This window comes from Cibotium barometz, chromosome 57 (genome assembly GCF_041138505.1).
Source record: "Cibotium barometz isolate CiBa-2024 chromosome 57, ASM4113850v1, whole genome shotgun sequence".
NCBI lineage: Eukaryota > Viridiplantae > Streptophyta > Polypodiopsida > Cyatheales > Cibotiaceae > Cibotium > Cibotium barometz.
Genome location: NC_141102.1, coordinates 22306093 through 22330207, shown reverse-complemented (window position 1 = coordinate 22330207; position 24115 = coordinate 22306093). Strand labels below are relative to the sequence as shown.

Below are 24115 nucleotides of genomic sequence, written 5' to 3'. Positions count from 1 at the left end.
TGATCGAGTTAACAAGCATAAATTACTTCGTATTTCTACATGTACAGATACAAATGGGTGGATTTGTCACAATATATATATCCCAAGATTTGAGGCTATAAACCACTGAACACTACAAAATTTTGATTGTCCAGACAGCACAGCCAGTAGAAACCCGTACTCTTTACATGGTCAACGCCAGGTCCCTTGCTGAATCCCCATGCAATAATATAGTAGTAATAAGATGGCCTTGGACTTTCACGGAGGCTGACAATTGAGTCTGCTTCCAACCATAATGATGGCAATGGCCGCCTTATCATCCCAATACTCTGAAGGAAAACAGATGGAGATGAGTCACACAGCTTGTGAGGATGAAAGATTTTTATCATGGAGACGATAAAGTAAAGGAGATTTAGCCATTTGTGGTTCAGTTTCCAGGTAAGAGATGACATCTTTTGCTATTATAGTGCGAGGGGGCTTCGCAGGCTGGTTCATGAGACTGGCTTGGTGAAAAAATCCTCTGCTGGCAACTGTATCACCTGATGCACCAAGTTAACATTATAACATAACTAAATACATGGAAAGTGTTACATCATGTGTATGGCAGGTACGTAGTACGGAATCTGAAGGACTAGGCCAGTGGATGAGGTGACTGATCAGATGAGAAATGCCCTTAGGGAGAGGCCCTAGGCATTAATTTATGTGTTTTTGTGTTCCCCTAGGGCAGTTCTCATCAGAATGTCCAACTCATGCATTGATTTATCCCAAATGACTCCCTACTCTGTGCCCATCCTTTGGGAAATCCTTAGGTGATGTAACATGAAGGTAAACATCATTCAACTCCCAAGTAGTCGAGGAGCCAGAAAGATGAGCAAACACACGGATTTATTTATAGTATACAAAACATACCAGAAACCTTCTTCAAAGCACCTGCCCCAGTTGTGAGCCCACCGTCAACAGCTGCCGCTTTTCCTGGTGATTTAACATCTGTGTTGCCATGCTGTTTCTCAGTCTCTCTGCTGCTGCTGCTTGTAGATCCAATATTTGCCATCGCACTTGCATCGTTTGCAGCAGATGTTCCTGTATAGTTTAGTGACGGCACCATCGATAAAATTGACAGGGCAAAACAAAATCCTCCAATTGTACTAGACTGTTTTTTGCAAAACACCAAACCTGATTCGCCTTCTCGTTTTTGTCGGCCTTGCTCGGCCATCATCTGCCACTTCAACAACATATCATTCACACCTGCAGCTGCTCGTGCTGCCATATTGGCAGCATTGGCCTTCTGTTTCCCTTCTTCCCCTTTTTGTGCCTGCAAAATATCTGCAATGGTGAGATGCTCTGCATGCTATGTTTTTTGGATCTAAAGCAGTAAGCTACAACTCGCTAACAAGCACCTTTTTTTCCTTGGGGCGTGCAGTGGTGGCATCCTCTTTGGTGACAACTTCGTTTTGAGAAGCTTTCTCTTTCTCCTAACAAGAAGCCATGTAGAGTTGGATTTGATGATGTGCCATTGTGGCGTGGCATCATGATCTGTATTTATTTGTGTATCTGCTTACCTCGTTTATCTTCTTTAACCGCTCTGATTCTAATGCTTGCTTCTTCTCTTGCGCTTCCTTGGCCCTCTTTCGTATCAGTGCAATTTGCCTCTGAATATCTGAAGTGGCCACGAGCTTGTGTCTCTCCCTTTCTTGATCGCACCTCTAGAGAAACCCCAGAACAAACGACGCAAAATTATTGATGTTTCTGCACAGCACTTAACTCTCAATTTCAAGAGTAAATTGAAATTGTTCCATACCCTGCTCGAAATCTTTGTGAGCTTATATAGCATGTTGCGCAGCCGCTCCTCTACCGACTGTACCATCATACCCAAAGCCCAAATCATTATGACTAGAAAGCAAAATAAATAACAGAGCAAATACAACCGAAGCAGTCACTGTACATACCATCGATAAGCATTGCTCAGCCTCTTCACTGACCGTAGAAACACCATGCTTTGCAGCTGCGGCAGTCAATCATGGGGATTCCAACATATCCGATTGCAAGACAAAATGATATCAATGCAACACACATTAGTAAAACATGATAACACCTATGAAGTATGGTCCGCTAGACCATGTCCTCATTCATACAGTCCAGATGGACCACATCCTTATTTATTGCTGGATCATGTCCTCAGTCATAACATAAAAATAAGGGCTCTCACCAATGGCAGTTACTTTTGTACGCAAAGGTCCTTTTTCGAGAAATAAGCGTCCTTCTTCTTCTTGCGCAAACCTTCTCATGGCTTGTGTGCTCCGGCTTTCCTCCTTTGGGCCAGCCAAGAGTTGCTCCTCCTCCTCCTACAAAACACAAGACAAAATATGCAGGGCCATCTTGCACACGTGAGGATGCGCGTGCACACACGCATCTATGAACATCTAACAATCCCTTTAGCATTGAATCTTCCACATGTAATACTTAATAAGAAAACTCAGCCATAGAGAACATACTCGAAGGTTAACACCGCTGACAGCTGTCACATCGTTAAGCTGGTCGATACTTTGCTCCAGCACGTCTCCAACCACCTTTTGCTTTTTGCTGCAAACAATTTTAGAGAAGAAGTCAATCTGATTCCTTTGATGTACAAGGGCAAACAGATGCCAGGAGCTCTATACTCTTCTAAAATAACATGCCTTCCTTTTATTAGACTTAAAGGAAGCACCAGTCGAAACTCAAGTGCATCAAATGCAACAAGCCCACCAAGAAGTGATGAGAAAAGAAATGTTTTGATTGACATACAAGGAAAAATAAGATGCACTCAGCCATGCCAAAATGCAATGATGCCCTGATTTTGTAATCAAAACAGATGCGTTTCTTGCAAGGCTATGCTTTGATATTCTTGTTAATCTTTAAGCATACAAGGTAGCATAAAGCTATCATCTACATGAGCACATGTGAAGGTGGGCTTGGAAGGCAACAATTCAGAGGCCCTCCATAGTAGTAGCAACTAGCAAGGTGTTATGGGTTAGGCACTACTTGGAAGAACTATCAAGAGTGAAGATCATTTTAAGCGAACTGCTCATGTGTGAACTACTTAGAACTAGGTGATTTCAATCTCAAGAGTGAACATCATTTTAAGCGAACTTCTCATGTCTTGTGTTATCACCATTTTGTTTCCCAAATCAGTCACTCTTTGATAATTGAAGCATGTCGTTCAGCTTGCCAAGGTTGGGCTCGTTAAGAAGGGTTAGGTTCATTAAGCTTAAGACTATGGGTTGGCATGCATGAGTATGGTGTACTGCTGGCAAGAGCTTTTAATTAGGCATAGAATCTAATGATTGAGAGGAAAAGTCACCATCCTTGTGTAGAGAGGTAGAGAAGCTCAAGAGAGTAGATAGGGTTGCAGGAGATTTCTTTGCAATGTCAAGAACTCACCATTGCCGCGACAGTGTTCTCCGGAGAGTATGGTGACCTCCAATCCCTGCATAGGTTTGCCCCATCACCTCTGACTTTTACAGACAGCTTTTCTCCACAGGCCCTCCTTTTCCACGTCAAAGCCAAGCACGCAATCAGGTTTGGCAGCACTCTCAGCCAGTAGAGTTGGCCAGACTAATGCGGACCTTGGATTCCCCCTTCTCCATGGAAGAGCTAGAGAAGGCCTTCAAGTTTTACCCCTCAAGTAATGCCCAGGCAAGAATGGACATCCTGTCTCTTTCTTCTTGCACCACTTGGAACTTTTGAAGGCCCACCTCAAGGCAGCCTTCAACTAAATCATGCAAACATGTTTTCTTCCATAGAGGCGACCGGAGGGCCTCGTCCATCTTATCCCCAAAGAGGGCTGGGAGTCCGGGACCAGCTGGAGATTTAACAGTGACACCCCATCACTCTCCCGGGCACAGCCTACAAAATCCTTGCCAAGGCGATTAGCCGGCACATCCAGTCCCACCTCGCTAATCTTATTCATGACACCCAGATTGGTTTCATCTAGGATAGCAGCATCCTGAATAACATCTTCACCTTCTGGGAGACCAGAGCACCAGCATAGACACACAGGGAGGATGTGTCAGTCTTGCTTCTTGACTTTAAGAAGGCCTATGATACAATATTGTCGATGGGTTTTTTGGTTTTGTAGATCCATGGAGTTTCCACTCTCTATTCCTCGCCACACAGCAAGGTTCTCGTACAGGAGATTCCCAATCTCTCACTTGATGTGCAGGGCTGAACCCTTCGCCCCCTTCCTCTTCCTCTTTTGTCGACGATTGCTTCCTTATCTCTCGCTCCATGCAGCAAGGCTGGCCGTTCACCCCCTTCCTCCTTGTCTTTGTCACAGAGGCAATGAACAGCTTCCTCCAGGCATAGGACACTAGCTTTCAGGGCAGCAATCTCCCTGAAGGAATTTCTAGATGCAGAGATCACGGATGACACTGAAGCTTGCATTTCCAGAGAAGGGAAACTTCAACACTGTGTCAATGCCATTGAGAAGTTCTACCTTGCCTTTGGCACGCACATCGACTAGCATAAGTCGTGTGGCTTTTGGATCCGTGCCCTGCCACCCTGACTTGATGACTAGTCGAGGCCTTCTACTGGATTCCCCAAGGCGCCACAGCTCACTTTCTTGGGTTGCAAAGTGGGCATCGACATTTCTCCAGAGCAGAAAATTGAAACCCCCCCCCCCCTCTGTGGAGCTTTCCGAGGAAGCTCCTCTATTGGAACTCTGCACGACTCTTGTTGGCTAGCTGCATTGTGGTGGCCAGCCAGGTGCTCTAAGCCACCATGAGGTATATAGCTTTCCGAGGAAGCTCCTCTATTGGAACTCTGCACCACTCTTGTTGGCTAGCTGCATTGTGGTGGCCAGCCAGGTGCTCTAAGCCACCATGAGGTATATAGCTTTCCGAGGAAGCTCCTCTACTAGAACTCTGCACAACTCTTGTTTCCAGGCTACAACCTACATTTTGGCTTGCACCCTCTCTTGGTAGGCTGCTTAGTATCAGATTGATCGTCTCAGCTGCACCCTTACGCAAACTTGGTACCTCCTTTGATGACAAGTTTGCATCTAGCCTCTTCCGAGCTTGGGTGGCTCTCTGCCCATCGCTCTTCTAGGCGCAGCTCACCTATGAGTAGTGCCTTCATAAGCCTTTCATATGGAACGAGCTCACCCACCTGCCTTCAGGTTACCATGTTGGAGCACACTCACACATTGCCTTGGGCTGCCTGTGCTCACGAGTAGCCTACACTGTGGGCACTAGGCTTAGCTTCCAAAAGCACCCCCTTCCCCCCAAGAGTTGTCCGAATGTTCAGAAACGTGTGAACAAAACAGGTTTCCAACGAGTTTTGAAAGTTTCAATCCCCAAAGGGGAGTACACACACACATACACATATATACATACATATCATAGTCACTAGAAACGGGAAACGGAAACAGAAACGGCACCCCTTTGGAAACGAAAACGGCTAGAAAACGGCACATATACTTGATAAATTAAATTACGGAACCAAAAACTAGTAATTACAAACTCACCAACGAGACTTTCTCAAACTTGCATAAAGGACACCTCAAGATCAAGTCAATTTCTTATTGAATTTAGAATAGAAAGTACAATGCAAATACATCACGCAAGTTTGGAACCCATGAGTAGAGTCAAACTTGCGAGAGATGCACATCATCTGAGCCCAGATCATCATAATCTAGGAAGTCGTTGGAGCCGCAACCCTTGCTTCGCCCAAACTAGCTATCGGGGTAGGCAATAAACTGACCTACTCCTTTGCCTCTGAACCTTTCTCATCCTCCTCTGACCAATACTTCCAAGATTGGGGGTTCTCATTTCACTCAAGAAGACAAACTGGCACTCACAAAAATTAGATCATTGGTCTTTTGAGTGCCAAGCCAGTTTCGCTTCTTTGAAGCGATATGGCTAAATGAGCTCCGTAGTTGCTCCAAACAAGAGGAATTGATCGCCTAACTCAGAATATTGATGGCCAATTGTTGAACTCTCGAGTGTCTGCCCCATAGTCCTCCCACCAAACACATCGATCAGTGGTGAAACGATCTGCAAAGTATTCGCTCTTCCAAACCTCCTCTTGCAAGCCCTGTAATTTGCCAGTTGATCCTTGATAGGTCTCTGCTTTGCAATGTTAGGCTCAAGTCTCTCCAAAATCATGTCCCATCCATCTGCCACCATCAATTTTGTGTATTGATTGCCTGTTTGAAACTGGGGATTGACCATAAAACCTGCTGGCAACTACATGCATAGGTGAATGGTACATATCCCATCTATCCTGGCATAGCTTTCTTAAAGCCTAGTATTTCTGTACCTCTTGCTCGATGTGCGCCAACTTTTCCACCACCTTGTCCATCGCACGTGCTTTTCCATCCTATCAACGATTGCATTCAGTTTTGAATGTAGGGGCTCCCATTTCCAGGATCTCTTCATCTTGGTGCAAGTGTGTGTGTGAGAGAAAGAAAGAAAGAAAGAAAGATTTTATTAACGTCTTCCAAAAGACCGAACTCGGCCTATGAGACAAATCGGTGTACCTGTATGGGGTATCCTCTGTCATCCCAACAAAATGAAAAAGTACTGAACTAAAAAGCTGAATCTGGGTGTGCAATAAGTACAATGAGTGGGGGAGGGGATGGAGCTCTACTACTAGGAGAGAGAGAGAGAGAGAGAAATGAAATGATATATTAACGTCTTTAGAAGGCCAAAATGACCTGTGAGACCAAAAAGGTTACAACAATTGGTGGATCTGATACAATGTCTATGTAAGAAAAGCTAAAAACAACTAAACAACTAACTGAAACTGAAACAACTATGAGGAAAAGTACGGTACTAGGAGCTCCTAATGGATAACATCTGGGAGGAAAACTCCTCTGCAGGTGTCTCTCCCTCTCTGATCCCCTCCCTCTCAAGAGACCCTCTCTATGTCTACGCAGCTCTAGCAAGTATAATCCGAGGCATCTTTGATCCTGGTATCTCATGGCCATCTCTGCACGGATAATATCATGTGGTACGGAGGCCTTGGCCCTAATCATCCGGGAAATCATAGAAACCAAGGGCCTCTCCATACGTCTCCATCCATCAGTGCTACCAGCTCGGCTGTGGTGATCCACTGAGGGTCTCCATATCTCCACTCCAAATAGCATGGCTGAAGTGACCAAAGTGTCAAAGAGCCAGAGCTTTGTTCGAGGTTCCTGAAATTGAACCTGCGAACACATCCTCTCTAGTCTCCCCAATGCTGCATAAGCTCTGGTCAATCTGGTCTCCGCTGCTCTCCTCAAGGAAAATAGTGGGCCACTAAAAACCACACCAAGGAAAGTATATGCATTTGTATACTCCACTGTCTCTTGACCATATGTAAAGGTGGGTACTGACCTCCTAACCCACTGTGTTGCGGTGTTAAACACCATCACCTTGGTTTTACCAAGGTTAACAGACAATCCACTGTCCTGTGCAAACGTGTGCAATGCATCCAAATGACGCTGCATCCCCTCTGGAGAATCTGAGATCAGCACAATATCATCAGCATACAATAACAGCGGAATCCATGTCCCTGCTAGCTGTGCTCCTCTGTCACCCTCCTACTCTACATAGTCCGAAACCTCATCCACATACATCCCAAATAAGGTGGGAGAAAGGGGGCAGCCCTGTTTCACCCCAATAGTGGAGTGAACCATCTCAGATATACCCTGATACCTGCTCCACAACTGTCCTGTATAAAGCCATGATTCCCCAAATCAGCTCTGTGGGGACTCCCATCTCCCGTAGTCTGCGCATCTCGGTGCTGTGTCAAAAGCTTTGCGGAAATCCACAAAGCAACAGTAAATCCTCCTGCCATATAATCTGCCCTCCTCAATAATAGCTCTAAGTGTCAAGATATGGTCAAGAGTGGAGAAACCTCTCCTGAACCCTGCTTGCCCTGATGCACGTATGCCCTCTCTCTCTGCCCATCTACTCAACTCCTGCTCAAGAATAGATGCATATAATCTAGCCAATGTGTGACCAATCATGATGGTACGATAATTCCCAGAAAGCATGGGATCCCCTGACTTGAAGATAGGCACAATCGTGGACATATTCCAAGTCTCAAGAAAACCCTCACACATGGCTCGGTTAAATATCATAGCAATAAGCTATGCAAGCATATCTCTGGCATGAATAAAGTGCTCTGCTACCAAACCATCATGATCATATGCTCTCCCAATCTTCATCCTGTCAATAGCTTTCCTTACCATCTCAGCAGTAAAGAAAGCACATGTCTCTCGGCATGGCTCCGATGGGTCTGGCAGGGGAGGCTGTCCTGGTGCTGTGTACAGGGATGCTGCATACTCACCCCAAATCTCTGTGGAGGTAATGGCTGGTGATGGTGAATGCTCATGGAATAGTCTCCATGCCTCGCCTGAGTCCTGACTCATAAATAACTGATACAAATCCCTCTCAAACTGAGCAAGATAAGCCCTCTTCTTCTGTCGCACTAGGTGCCAGAAGGTAATCCGTGACTGTCTGTGAGTGGTAACACCCATGAGCACCTCTCTCTGTAATCTGATCCTCATCTCTCTGCACTCCTCATCATACCAACTGTTTTGGGGCATGTTCCCAGATCGTCTCCGTATAGGCTGACTATGGGGATATGCCTCTGATGTTGCAGCATGAAGCGTCTCTATCAATATCTGAGTGAGCTCATCTAATGGCCGTCCCGGCTCCTCGGCACATAAGCGTTTGTATATCTCATCCGTGTACAAGGTGTCAGTCTCCCTCGTAAAGGTATAACGAGTGTGTGGAGACCTGTCCCAATAGGGCGGTGCTGAACTGAAATGTTAGAGTGAAGGACAAGATAGCATGATCCACTGCTATTCCAACCGGCCTAGTGCCTACCATAAAATCCTGAAAAGAGGGAATGAGACTGGGCTGAGCCATAACATAGTCCACTGTACTAGCACCATGCCGATGTGGAAAGCTAGTGAAACCGCTCGATGTCGAGAATCTCTGTAGGCCATTCAGGATGGCCAATCCATGTGCAGTCCCCATGTCTATCAAATACCGCCCATACACTGTATGTTCCTCATCTTGTGAGAGTCTAGATAGGCCCATATCCCTAACATCAAGCTCCCTCAACATCTCCTCTGAGGTATCATAAAATACTGTCTGGTTATGGGCGGTCCTGGCATTGAAGTCCCCCAAGAGAATGATGTCCCCAAATGTCATCATCCAAAATAGAAAAGGGAGACTGCCCGCTAGGTGATGCATACACTGATGTACTAGGAGCAAAATAGCATATAGCAATGTAGAGATATCTGCCCGTCTCTGCCCTCAGTCTAACCCACATGTACCTAGCCTGCTCATCTCTGCGGACTATATGTATCCGTGGCTGTAGCTCCTCTCTAAACAATACTGCCACTCCTCTTGAGCCCCGTCCTCTATGTTCTGAACGAGTCTCCTGTCTACAAGCTGTCTCCCATCAGTATCCACTAACATGTGGCATGGACTGTCCAAGGGCCTGATGCGTCTCACAGTAGAAGATGATGTCCCTCCTAGTGAAACTATCCTCAAAAGCCCCTACATCAAGGCGTAGAGATCCATTACAATTCTAAGTAGCAACTTTGAGTGTAGTCCCATAGGTCTCGCGCCGTCATGAAGAGCGCCTCTCCATAATCACCACTCTACCATCTCTATAGAAGGCCACTTTCCCTTTCTCTTGGGCTGCCCTTATCTCGAGCATAACTTCTTTCATGTGGGCAAGTTGCGAGAGTGTGAGGTCATCTCCAAGAAATATTCCCGTCTTCTTGAGTGTAGGACGTCTCTTCAAGAAGTCCTTCGCTTCCATGGAGGGGAAACGAATGATAAGTGCTCTCTCCTTAGAAGATTCGCCACTACCTTCTCTCTTCTTTCCCACTCTCCATGCCTTTGTGTGCGTGGCTTCAATGCCCATCATAGAGAAGAGCTCCTTGGTTTCCCCTTCCCCATCATCACGGTCTTTTAGACCGGACACTCGTACATGTAAGGCTCGGGTCTTCCTCCTTTGCTCCTCTTCAAGGGTCATGTTGATGATAGTGGGAGTGGGGATGGGTGGCGATTCTTTACCTTTCCCTTTCTTGGCGACCTCGATCCATTTCTCCGCCTCGTCCATCTTCTTTTGTGTCTCTTTGATCACCTCCACCCATGAAGAAGAGGAGAGAAAATTATGTTGCTGCCTTGGGGGCCTGAGGAAGGGTGGGTGGGATAAGGGAGGTGGACCGGACCCAGGTGCGCGCAGTGCACAGGTGTGGAGCACGCAGAACAGGGTGCGCAGGAGAGAGAGAGAGAAAGAAAGAAAGAAAGATTTTATTAACGTCTTCCAAAAGACCGAACTCGGCCTATGAGACAAATCGGAGTACATGTATGGGGTATCCTCTGTCATCCCAACAAAATGAAAAAGTACTGAATAAAAAAGCTGAATCTGGGTGTGCAGGGGATGGAGCTCTATTACTAGGAGAATGCAAAGCTATATGCATGGAGTATACAATCATGATATGCAACCTAGCTAGCTCCATCCTGTACCATACTGGGGGTATAAAATGGTATACATCAGTGAAGGGGGTGTCCACAGCTCCCTGAAGAACATGCCTGGGTGTGCTCTGAAGCGAGCCAGTCGCTCCGCACCCTCTCTGTGAAACTGAGCTCTGATCTCTGTCATCTCTCTCTGGTATAGGCGTGGTGTCCGAAAGCCAGGTGTCCTCTGTCTCCTGCGGGCTCTAAGTGTCTCTGCTCTCTGGAGAGTAATTCCCTGCCGTGTAGGGGCTGGGAGGGGTATGGATCTCTGAAAAAATGTAGTAATCTGTGTCTGTCGCCCCCCCTCTGGAGCTATCTGAGCCTGTAATAATGTCTCTCTGTGGCGCTGTATGTCTAGAATGTATCTCCCCAGTATGCGCTGGTCTGCTGCCTCAAAGATCTGGCGTAGGGAATGTGGCTCTCTGAATAAAATGGGATATCTCTCTCTGATGGCTGTATATGCTCTGCATCTGCATACATAATGCTCCTCACTCTCCACCTCCTCTCTGCACAATCTGCATACCCTCTCCTCTCGGGGGATCCGTGCTGCTCTGCCAGTCTCAATCTCCAATCGGTGTGATGAAACTCTGAGCTGACCAATAGCCACTCGGGAGCCGTGTGGTAAAAAGCCCTCCATGTATCTAGGCCTCTCTATAAATCCATCATCAGTGATACTCATGAAGTGATCTCTAGTATTCAGTGAATCAGTTCTGTAACCTGTTTACAACTCTCTGCTACCACAGTGAACTTACTGTGTAAAGTGAGAAAGAGAGAGAGAAGTTCAAAACTGAGAAACAATTTAACAAAAAAGGTTTGAAGTGCTTACCCTGCAGCTGCTCATGAGTCACGCCGCACACGTCATGAAAGCTACTCAGACAAACGTCTGTACCTTCACAAAACAAAGAGTTGCACGCGCTGCAAATGCTGAAATTGTTTTTTTTATTCGACACCCTAAAAACACGTTTTTTAAAGGGAAGAAAGTTACCTATGAAATCTCATTTCATACCCGTATGAAATGACAAGTATGATACGTATAATATTTGCAATCATACGCGTCTGAATCCAACTATGTATATATATATATATATATATATATATATATATATATATATATATATATATATATATATATATATATATATATATATATATATATATATGGATCTCTCTTTCTCTCTTTCTCTCTCTCTCTCTCTATACACACACACACACACACACACACACACACACATACATACATGTATGTATGTATATATTATGTCATATACATACATACAATATATATAAATGTATGTGAGAACATATAGAATTGGGTACTTCAGATCCTCCCAGAATGTCTTGAAGAATTCCAATGTGAGATCATCCCATCCAAGAGATTTCCAATGACCCATGTCTTTTAATGTATCTTGTAGTTCAGTAACCCCAAACCAGTGTTGCCAGACGTTTCAGAAACGGCAGGTATGAAACGGGTTTCATACGTTTTGAAACGTTTCATAAAAGGTAAGAAACGGGTACAAAAAGGTTTCATACAAAGTAGAAAAAACATGTATATTTTTAACTTGAAATATACAAAAGAAAAAACTATTGACATAACTTATAAGAGACCACATTGAATTCATTTCAATAAAAACAAAATACATGTAAGATATGATGATATCACAAATCACGTGGGTGATCACTGATGACTAAACAGAAATCAAAAGGATCCCCACGTGGGTGATGAGTCATGACTCAAAATCCAAGATCAAAATAAATAACATGTCCAAAGTTCAAACTAAATAACATGTCCAAATAAAATGATACTGGCAACTGCTAGCTACTATCTCCATCCTCATGCTCATCCTCATCTGCATCTTCTGCCTCTGCAGCCTCACTCTCAAGGTCACTGCCGGTAGCCGAGTCCTCAAATGCCTCATCCTCTAGAGGTGCAGGTGCACCACTAGTACTAGCCTCTCGAGAAGATCGTGTAGTGCGAGCCGGAGCCATGATCTCCTCATAGAGCATAGAATAGATGTCTCTCTCCTCTTGAGGAATGTCGGGAATCTCCTTGCACTTCATGATATCAATCTTATCTGGATTCACTTGGCGAGGCTCAATGGGATGACCCTTTTGTTCTAGCAATCGGAGATTGCAATGACAAAAGACAAGCCTCTCCAATTGTGCTGAGGAGAGTCTATTTCTCCAATTGTGCTAAGGAGAGTCTATTGTTGGCCCTGCAAGTGCGACACAGAACATAAACTAATCTCATTATATGATTCATGATTTTAACTGTCATCTTGGCCAACAATAGAGCAAGGGGAAGAGAAGGTAGATAGCCAACTGTCATCTTGGCCAACAATAGAGCAAGGGGAAGAGAAGGTAGATAGCCTTAGAAGTCAGGCCTCAATAGAGCAAGGGTGGACCGTGGAAGATATGCCATAAATATTGATGGAAATAAATATTGTGCTGCTTTGTGAGTTGTGCAGAGAAAACCAACATAAAGCAAAACATGACATTACCCCTTTGGAAGACCTCCACAAGGCCCAAGGACACCGAGGAGCAGGCGGGCTGACATGAGTGATGGAAGGCTGGCACACAAATCGGCGAAGTCACAGGCGGCCGCCACTGGGAAACGTGAACGAAGTGCACCGTACGCTTCACGAAACGATTCATTTTTTAAGGTTTTTAAAATATGCATGATGAAAAAAACGCGTTTCGTACAGTACGAAACGTTTCGAACCTGTACGAAACGCATTTCTATGCAACTGTGTCCCAAACAAATGCATCAAAACGTATTGGACACCATAGGGTTTACACATGCCAAGAATTCACGCCTTATATTATGAACTTCTACTGTGGTTTGTGAAGGAGGCTCAAAAATGCGAGCAAAATGTTGCACACAAGTATCTGCCAGCTCACACACACACACACACATGTATGTATATGATTAATGCTTCATGTATGAGTGGTGAAATGCCAGCTTCGTGGAAAGAAGGGTTGGTTACATTGGCTCCTAAAAAGGAATTGTGTGAAACGCTGAATGAATGGCGCCCGATTACTTTAATGCCTATGATATATAAGCTGGCCACCAAAATGATAGACAACCACCTGAAAGGTGTTTTGTATGATAGATTGCATCCTCATCAATATGGTTTTGTGCCAAGAAAACAAATAATGGATAATATTGCTAATGCCTATATTGCTATGGAATTTGCCAAATATACAAATCAAGATGTGTTGATTATGCAGGAAGATATAGCGAAGGCGTTTGATACAGTGCAATGGGATTACAAAGCTAATGTATTGGCTACTCTGGGCTTTGGGATGAAAATGCAACATGTAATCCATTGGTTGTATAGGGAGAGCACAGCCCAATGTATTTTGGGTAAGGATCTCTCTAGACATTGGACCATAGAAACATGGGACGGGGAACGGGAACCGGAACGGGGACGGGGACGGGGAACGGGACGGGGACGGGGCAAAAGGCCGTCCCGGGGACGGGGCAAAAAACGGCAATCTGAAAACGATTGTTTTTTTGCAATTTTTTTTAACACACTTGATTTACACTTAGAAACCAAGACATTAAGCACAAAATTGCACCAAAAAGAGGAGAAATGCATAGTCGTATTAGCAAAAAACTATAATGGGGCGCCGATGGCGTGATAAACAAAAGTGAGTGTACAATGATCAATCTAAACAAAAATGCCAAATGGCATAATGAAAGGCCCAAGGAGGGTGTACACTCAAGGCAAAATGACTAAGTGCCAAGATACAAGATTGCTAGCAAAAAAGTGGGGCAAGAGTCTAGACTCGAGAGTCGAGACTCTAGACTCAAGAGACTAGGCAAGAGGCTGAAAAGGGTGAAGATCAATCGTGACCTCCTCAGTGAAGTCCTCCATAGGCTGGTCCTCAAGTGGGAGGGGAGGGGGAGGTGGGGGGGACAATGCCTCGGGCACAACCTCAAGCTCCTCTAAAATCTCGGCCCTCTGCTGATCAGAGAGATGTGGGTCCTGCTGTGCCTGCTCCCATTCGGTGAAAGGATCTGCCTTCTTTGTCAAGCCCTTGCAAAGCATTCGCAAGTTGGCACTGACAAACACCAAATCATTTGCACGCTGTACACCAAGGTGGTTCCTCTTCTTAGAGGCAATGTGGCTATAAACTGACCAGAGTTGCTCTAGGCAACTGCTACTGCAAGCCTGTGAGAGTACGCGCACAGCAAATTCCTGCAACTTTGGAGTTTCCGCACCATAATCCTCCCACCAAAGTGCAGACCCTACCTTGAAGCGGTCCGCCTGTGCATCTGCCAAACCAAAAGCCCCCCGCTTCTCTCTATAAATCTGCAATTGGTCCTTAATTGTGCAGCGATCCTCCTCACTAGTGTAAAGGCGATCCAAGGTTTGTCGAAGCCCTTTGCTCACCTCTTTGTCCTTGTGTTGCCCTTTGCCTTGAAACTCAGGATCAACAATGTAGGCAGCAGCATGGAGGGGAGAGTGGTAGGCTTGCCACCTTTTCAAACATAGGGATTTGACCTGTTTATAGTGAGGCTTAACTTTGAACATTGCTTTTAGCTTCTCTGTCATGCGATCCATTGCCTCGTACACTTTGCCAATGCATGGTTGAGTGGAATCCACCACCCTAAGGAGATCAATAATCGGTTGCACCATCTCCACAAGCGCCTTGGCCTCCTCCCACCATGCCGCATCATCCGCCCTTTCCCTGCAAAATTTGCCGACCGTCGTGGAAGCCTTTGAAGTGCGTGCAAACTCATCACTGAGGAAGAGTCCCCTCAATGCCCCGCTACATGTACACAAGCGGCCTAGCATGAGAAAGTTGAATGCAAACCTCGTCTCGGAATACTTAAGAAGAGAGAGGCTTGACTTCTTGGAAAACTCGTGCTGCACCCTGTGATGGTTGAGGACAAAGGTCACTATTTTGTTGGCACCCTCAATGACAGGTGCAACCCAATCCAAGGCCCCTATGTCTTTGATAAGGTTGTTGAGGCAATGGGCCATGCAAAAGCACACGGTGATGCGAGGATAAGTTGCTTGGAGAATTGTCCCCGCCGCCCTATTTGCCGGTTCTCCATCCGCACATATGGCAATGACATTCTCCGCCCCCACCGTCTCTAGTGTTGTTGCCCACTCCGCAGCAAGTATCTCGGCACTCTTCCCCGTCCCAGAAGCATCATGGGAGTCGACAAAGTATGTCTCCCCTCGTGAGTAGGCAACAACTCCATGGATGGAGCGCTTTCTAGTGTCACTCCACCCATCAACGACGAGGGTAACACCATTTTCAGCCCATTGCTCTTTCATGTGGTTGGCCGCCACCTCCACGCTTGCCTTCTCCTTGTCAAGGAGAGAGGTGCGGATGGTCTCCGAAGAGGGGGGAACATAAGAGGGTCCATACTCCGCTATCAATTTGCACATGGCCCGAAAGTATGGAGATCTATCCAAAACACCATATGCAAAACACAAACAAAATTCAGATTTTTACCATCATTTAGTCTTTAAAGTTTTAGTCTTTAAAGTTTAGAGCATGATATTTGAATTTTGAATAGTACGTGAGCATAGTGCCAAGGACTTACCGTGCCGCCCGAAATGCTATGTGGTCATGAAAGAAGAATCGTGCCACCGCCATGTCCACCTCCTCTTTCAATTGAGGGTTCCAATTCTCATCAAGAGTACTTTGGCGTCCCCGGGAAGCGGATGCCTCTCTTGATGAACGAGGTACATGCGGCGTTGATGTCCTCACAAAGGATGTGGGGTCGACGGCCACTTGAGGATTGCGTTTTGCCAACTCGGCCGTCTCATAAACCACAAGCTTTTCAAGGAGTTCCTTCTTCTTCTCGGCCGAAACCTCCTTGCAAAATTGCACTTCGTTGCCGGGCTCATGCAAGAAGTGAGCACGCACTTTGTGGGCACCGCCGGTTCGCTTGTAGCCGCAAAGCTTACATACCCATGGTCTTGAACCACCCCCTTGACCGTATTGCGAGCACTCTACCTCATCCCACCAACTCCATTGATGTACGGCGGGCCTCCTTCTTCGTGATGGAGCGGGTGTTGAAGTGGTGGAGGCGGCGGCGGACCCGGGTTGAGGAGAGGAAGGGGTTTGAGAAGAGGATGCCATAGTGATAGAGACTAGAGTAGAGCTTGAGATGGATGGTAGAGCTTGAGAAAGAGTCAAGACGGAGAATTGGGAGGGAGATGTTGGAGAAGGAGAGCTTGGACAATGGAGAGGGTGAGCTTGGAGAGGGAGAGCTTGGATGTTGGAGAAGGAGAGCTTGAAGAGGGTGAGCTTGGAGAGGGAGAGCTTGGATGTTGGAGAAGGAGAGCTTGGAGAGGGAGAGCTTGAGCCTTGGGTCTTGGAGAGGGAGAGCTTGGAGAGGAGATGGCTTGAGGAGAGCATGGAGGTCTCTTATATAGAAGAAGAGGGGAGCCATGTGGGAGAGAGAGACTCAAGGAAGAAGCCTTGGAGGAGTTGCGCATCACCAAACGGCTAGGACACATAGCCGTTGAAGCCCCGCCAACGGTCAAAAACTGCCGCCAACGGTCAGTTTGACCGTCCCCGTACGGACAGGGAACGCCGTTCCCGGAACGCGTTCCCGGCGTCCCCGTTTCGCAGTCGGGCTGCCGTCCCCGTCCCTCCGTCCCGCGGACGTCCCGCCCCCGTCCCAGGCGTTCCCCGTCCCTAAGGTCCGTTCCCCCCGTCCCATGTCACTATGCATTGGACGTTGGGAAGATCGATAAGACAAGGTTTCCCTTTGAGTGCATTACTATATGCAATTGCTACACATTCTTTGCTCTTGTACATTGACAAATTGACGCAGACAAGACTGCTTCATGGCCAGTGGAATTCGGATGAAGCTCACTTTATGGCACATGCCTATGTGGATGACGCTTTCTTCATGCCTAAAAATGATCCAAGTCATCTCACATGCATCATGAGTGTTTTAGAGTTGTTTGGTAAGGCTGCTGGACTTTATATAAATTTTGAAAAGTTGAACTGATTCCGTTACATTGTATGGATTGGCACCGACTTCTATGGCCAAGACAAATAGTTCAGCCTAATCAAATCGTCGTGCATCTTTGATACCCACTTGGATGGGATATGACAGCTGAGAAAGCGGCACATTGGGTATTGCAAAGGCCTAAAGCGAAACTGTCTTATTGGAAGCTCTCAATGGGGCCCTTGCATGTGACATTACGCATTGTACACTTAGTGATCATTGCCTATGTTCAATTCCATTTGTCATTGCTTTGTTTGGAGAAAGAAAGATTTGCATGCTTTCACGCCTAAAACTTTGGAATTGTTTTGGAAGACCAAGACAAACAAAAAAGCCTTGAGACTATTGCCACATAATTGTGTTTGTTTCCCAAAGATGCATGGTGTGCAGTAAACATAATTTGGGTCTACATCATAGACCGATATGGAGAAAGCTTAAAAGGTTATTGCAGCCATATGAACCATTGCCTCCACTGGTTGAAAATGATAGGCTTCATGATTGGAAAGTGAAAGGGCAAATTGAAAATGCAAGGGGATTACCTTTGGATAAGATAACTGCAAAGCTAGCATGTATAATCATCTGCTACCACCACCTTGGCTTCATGCACATGGTAACACTCTATGGGGTATGCAAAAGAGTGAAAGATGGTGGAAAAGAAAACTCCAAAATATATGGAAAAGTAAGATGCCTTTAAAGCAAAGATTGTTTCTTTGGCACTGTTTGGTGGGTGTCATCCCTGTTGCGGAGATGCTTGCTAAAAGGCAGGTATCTGGAGCCACCTGTTTTGTAGCTGTGGAGCTCGGTCTAAAACTGTTCCACATCTATTATGGCATTGTTTGAAGACAAGAGAGTTTCTTCGAAGCTAATGATATCTTAGGTCGCTTCCCTAGCAAGCGATATGATAAGCATTTTCGGATATTAGGGACAGGTGTGCCCAACTCTCTTGATTTTTATGTATATATTGGGCTTTATGAACAATATGCAAGATGAGAAACAATGCTATGTTTGGGCACACGCCTTTACAGGCATATGCTTACTTTAAGATGAATTTGCGACAATCGCTTACAGTTGGAGGACATGGCTTTTAATTAGTTCGAGGTGCTTTTCCACTGCTTCTGATGTTCTCTGAAGATGAACTTGCCTTGAGTCCATCTCCTATACTATACATAAGTCATTGTTAATAGAAGCATGGTTTTCACCCAAAAAAATGTGTGTGTGTGTGTGTGTGTAATGAAGAGTAAATTACCCCTCAAACAGAAAGTCTTCTTCTGTAGATGCCTCATTGGAGCTTTACTAGTTGGCAATTTTCTGGCTAAAAGACGTATTGCTCTTGCATCTTGAAGGTGTTCACATCCATGTGAGACAATTTGTCATCTTCTATGGTCTTGCCCTTGTTCTTGTACTCTTTTGGACAAATTGTCACGACGCCTTCGTCTCATATTTATGGGCAGATCTTTTGGCAAAATTTTTTGGCTATTTTGTAACATTTCCCCCCCTTTACCAGAATTTGATGCCTTCATTTCATGGACTAGATTTTGGGTCCTATGGTCCATTTATCATCCAAGAAATTAGTTGATTATCCATGGTCTTCACTAGACCATGCCCATGGATAATTAGACATAGAACCTCTGTGGATCAAGGTAGAGGATATACCTAAGAAACCATAGCAAGGTTTCCATTGACCTCAATGTCGAACACATAGCGTGACTGCTATAGATTGTGGCTACCGACTCACCGCCATAGGTTCGGTACCTCGAACCACCCCTGAGCCTAAGGTCAGATCGCCGCAAGCTTGCCAGTCACTATTGGCATATATTACATGGGTGTACTGCCACATGTGAATAGGACATAACTAGGGACACTTTTTCCCTTTGAGTTTTTCCCCCTAGCATGCATGGTGTGAAAGAACACCTGTTCATTATTGTTGTTTTTTCATATTATATGTGGGTCGACTTCTCAACTCCACACACATTCCAATGCAATCCAGACATTTGCATCTCCATCTCTCACCATCTCTGTGATCTTGGTGTACTATGTACACTTGTGTGTAGCTGCAGCTCCTCTCTTGGGCCAACAATGGTATCAAAGCTACAAGGACTGTTGGATACGCTCACGTAGCTTTGTCTGGACATGTGCGCCTTGGCCTGGGCACTCATGCCTTCGAACTGGACTACACCTTCGCCAGATCTTCCCATCTGCGCCGTAACTCGCCCGGTACTCTTCACTGCCCCTGCTCCAGCCCACCACTGGCAGTGTTAATGCTCAGTGGTCTACCACCGCCTAGCCCCTGGGCGGAGTTGCAAGCACAGTGGGTAGTGCTCTGCCCACTTTGTGCCTTACGAGGCACAAGCCTCAATTTTGAGTTTTTTTGGAGATCTTCTATCCGGCAACCTACGTTAGTAAATCTTGTGCAAGATGAGTGGACCTTTCTTACTTGTAGTTATGACGCATCATTAGAGCATATGTCTCTCAGTGTCAATGAAAGACTCGACACATGGTACTTTGATAGTGGTGCTTCTAAACACACAACCTCTCAAAGGAATTTGTTTAAGAAGCTTTATGGCTGCCCCTGAGGGCAAAACGGTAACATGTGCAAACAATCCTTCTTATCCAGTCAAGGTATTTGATGAGGTGATACAACAGCAAATGGCGCAGACTTATGTCTTCCAGATGTATTGTATGTGCTTGGGATTAAGAAGAATTTAATGTCAGTCTCCTCTTTTGCTAAAAGATGTTATGCAGTGAACATTGAAGATGATAGGTGCATAGTCAAGGACCGTGAAAGTGACATTGCATTAGTCACATCCAGCACATTCTCCATGGATTATACCAGCTTGATAGGTTTGACAGGAGAGAGCATGATGCTCCACTCTAGCACCTGTCATGCAAGAGGCAAAATTGTGGCATGCGAGGTTTCGACACATGAATTATGGCAGTCTGATGCTATTGCAAAAGCATCAAATGGTGCAAGACATGCCTCATGTAGAGCTGCCACCAAAAAATGTATGTGAAGGGTGCATATTGGGTGAAATGCACAAAAATGCGTTCCCAAAAGATGGATCAACAAGGGCTGTTCGGAAATTACAGCTTGTGCACAGCAATGTCTGTGGTCCTATGCGGACACCATCAATCAGGAAGCATGTATACTTTGTAACCTTTATCGATGACTACTCCAAATTTGCTTGGATATATTCCCTAAAGACAAAATCTAATGCATTTGCATGTTTTCAAACATTATGTGGCACTAGCTGAAAATCAAACAGGTTGCAAAGGCAATCCCTCCGTAGAGATCGAGGGGGGGAATACATGTCTCTTGCTTTCAAAGCTTTTTTTGCAGAAAAGGACATAAAGCATCAATGCACAATGCCATACTCTCCTTAGCAAAATGGTGTTGCTTAATGCTGAGAGAGAGAACAGGTGTCACGTGCATCCCGCACTTGGATGCCACGTAGACATTTCTGTACAGAAGGTGCAAGACCTGGGATGGTGAACTGGTCCCATGTGAGCCCAGTCCGGGACGAGTCAGCCAGGGATCCATCTCAGTCGTCCGAGGTCAGGTGTGCATTGTCCTGCACATGAGTCCAAGGTCAGGTGTGCACTGTCCTGCACATGAAGCAGTGCCAGTCCGCGCTGTGAGTCTCCCTCTGGAATGATGTCAGATGTTCTGTGTATCTGGTTTGCAACTGGATGCCAGGCCTCTGTAGGCATGTAGGTTTGCATGTAGAGATGGGGCCAGCCCATAAGGCTACCCTAGTGCGAAGGCTTGCACTTGCACTCTTAGTATGGGCATGGGGGAGGTGTAGAACCACCCCCAAGGGGCCAGGAGGGCCCAAGCTTTGCCCACCAGCCAAGGCATGGGCTGGAGGGGCTGTCGGCCAGCTGTACTGCTGCTGGACAGGCAGCCGACTGGGTCAGAAACCCTAATCAGCAGGTAGGCCAGGTGTAGGGGCAGTCCCACACCTCTGCGCAGCATGCCCAGCAGCCAGGAGCTGTCCCAGAAAGCATGCGCAGGCTGGACAGTATTTATCATAGTGTGAAAGCACTTTATTAAAAAAAGAAGAACCTAGTCGTGAGGCTGTCCTGAAGCTGGCCGACTGGAGACAAGAGGGAGTATAAATACTCCAGCCCATAATCCATGAATCCATCTCATAATTCACCAAGTGCATCAAGCATTCAAGGGCCAGGACAGCCAAGAGATTGCTAACGCAAAGGGGTGAAGGACTGAAGGTCAAGGGCAGGTTTTCCAGCCAAGAAAAGGTCAAGTACTTTGTATTTGTTTTCAGATTTACATCATTCTAATAAAGCAAATACACCATCCGTGGTGGGGGCCCTACAGAGGGTAATTGGGACCCAATACTGTGTCCTCTCCATCTCCCCCTTCTCTCTCTATTTTCTGCACATCGTCTTTCAGTTTTGTGCGTTAATTCCGTCGCGAAAAGAGTGCTGATTTCTGAGTTTTGAAGTACCGATTCTTCTCCGAAGCTTCCGCATATTACAGTGGTATCAGAGCTCACTTCAAGGACAAAGATTCAGCAAAGAAAACCAGAAAATTTTTTCGCTCATGTGGTTGGTTTTTAGACGCCGGTGGACTACCCCTTTCGGAGTGACTCCTGTCCCTCGAAGGACAGTTGGTTTTTAGCCTCCGGAAGCCTCCGGAACTCTCCCACACAGATAGTGGATGGTCAGATTGCGTTCCGGAAAGGAACTGCATTTTCCCGCTATGGCGAGCTTTGGCGACGAGAGAGAACCAGAACCATGGGACCAGAGTGCACCAGGCAGCCCAGCTAGGGCACCCGGCTTGAGTGTAACAGACATGTTCCAGCAGATGATGCGAGCAATCGCACACCAGACAACCAAGTTGGATGAGCAGAAGGCGCGGATTTTGGCTCTGGAGGAGCGTTCTCGCTCTCCAGCGTCGCGTTTTCCATCTCCTCCTCCCTCTCCTTCCGTACCCCAGATACCAGATCCTCGTCACCACAGGGGCCCTCTCGAGGGGTCACAGCCGCAGCCAAGCTCCTTGCTTGAGTTGCAGATGCGTGCATTGGAGATTCGACAACGCAAAGACGACGCCATGCGACGAGTGGAACACGAGCGTTACCTCAGAGCTTTGGACGCCAGATTGACACCGGCAGCGCCCTCGAATCATTTTCCCGAGAAAATGAATTTCAGTAAGTATAATGGTAAACTCGATCCCACTACTCTTTATTCATGGTTACATCAATTTGAAGCTTACTTTGCCGCAGTTAGGAAAACAGATACTGACAAAGTAATCTTAGCTAGTTGGTACTTGGAAGGTGAGGCCATTCCTTGGTGGACTCAGTGGGCTCATGCCCACACCAGAGCAGGTATGGCAGCTTATGGGTGGGACGAGTTCGTCCGCGACCTTAAGCAGCGGTTTCTACCGCCCCACTACCTTGAGCGACTTGAAGACGAGTTCAGGGAAGCGCGTCAGAACGCGCAACCAGTCCTTCAGTTTGCCAATTAAATTTTGACCTTGTGTCTGCAATTAGGCTTATCTGATACGGACAAGAAAGGGCAGTTTTTGTATGGCCTGGACACGCAAATCCAATGGGAGGTGCGTATGTTCAGGCCAGCCACCTTTGAGGACGCACTCTCCCTTGCGCAGAGTGCAGAAATGAAACACAATGGTAGCAAGCCCAAGACTTCCCAGCCGGCTTCTCCCAAGGCTAACGCCTCGGGGGGCAAAAGCCAGAACCAGACGGGGTCTTCCCCAGGACAGAGCCCGGGAGCCTCTGGCTCCAAGAACTCGAATAATGCGTCTAAGCTTACTCCAGACCAAAAAGCGGAGGCAGGCAAGACAGGTGGCAAGTTGAGTGCTGAGGAGCTTTCTCAGTACAGGAAGGAGGGTAGATGTTACTTTTGTCACACAAAAGGACATACTTCTCGGGATTGTCCGAAGAAGCCTCCAAAGGCCGCCGCCGCCTCCACAGCTTCTGTGTGGTGAGCACAGCTCCCACACAGACCCCAACGGCTACCCCTAGTTCTTCAACCCCCGGTGCTTCAGTTGGAGCAATTATTAGCCGGGAGCTCGAAGATAAGCAGAAGGGCGCCCATGACCAGGAGTATGAGCGCAACGAATTGCTCAAGTCCTTTGGCTACATAGGTGGCCAGAGAGTCGTTGTCTTGTTTGACAGCGGCAGCACGGAGGATGTGGTCACGGAACAGGCCGCTAGGCGTGCCCGTTTCGAGCTGACTCCGGTGGACAAACAGGTTGAGGGTTTTAGCACAGGTATGACAACGAGCGTCAAGTATGAAGCTCTAGGTGCTAAGTTAGTGATTCAGGGCATAGAGTTTGTGCGTGACTTTATGGTTGCCCCTCTTGGGTATCCAGTGGTTTCACAAGTTTCTTCCTGATGTCAAGTGGGACAAGCACACGTTCCAAATCGATCGGAATGTGTCAAACACCCCGGTGACCATTAAGTGTGAGCCAGGTATTCCAAACTTTCCGCTCATAAGCCACTTGCAGGCTAAGCGAGCAATCAGGAAAGGCGCACAATGTGCGATGATTTACATCCAGACAGCCCAGACGGTGGCCAGTGCTTCCGAGAAGTACTCGGTTCTCCATGAAAAGTTCCAAAAGATTTTTCTTCGGGACAGTCTCCCTCCCCAGCTTCCCCCGTCCAGACCG

General features: G+C 46.5%; 1 protein-coding gene across 1 annotated transcript in view; it reads right to left on the bottom strand.

The window, feature by feature from the left end:
- LOC147606557 (uncharacterized) overlaps nucleotides 1-24115 on the bottom strand; it is an 89192-nt gene continuing 65077 nt past the window's right edge. The window contains exons 9-17 of the mRNA XM_086791699.1: nucleotides 2472-2559; nucleotides 2186-2321; nucleotides 1926-1981; nucleotides 1778-1834; nucleotides 1539-1682; nucleotides 1377-1451; nucleotides 1153-1291; nucleotides 889-1059; nucleotides 1-518 (exon numbers count right to left, since the gene is read on the bottom strand). Coding sequence (XP_086647825.1) covers nucleotides 334-518; nucleotides 889-1059; nucleotides 1153-1291; nucleotides 1377-1451; nucleotides 1539-1682; nucleotides 1778-1834; nucleotides 1926-1981; nucleotides 2186-2321; nucleotides 2472-2559 — 1051 coding nt within the window. The 3' untranslated portion in view covers nucleotides 1-333. The remainder of the gene's footprint in view (nucleotides 519-888; nucleotides 1060-1152; nucleotides 1292-1376; nucleotides 1452-1538; nucleotides 1683-1777; nucleotides 1835-1925; nucleotides 1982-2185; nucleotides 2322-2471; nucleotides 2560-24115) is intronic.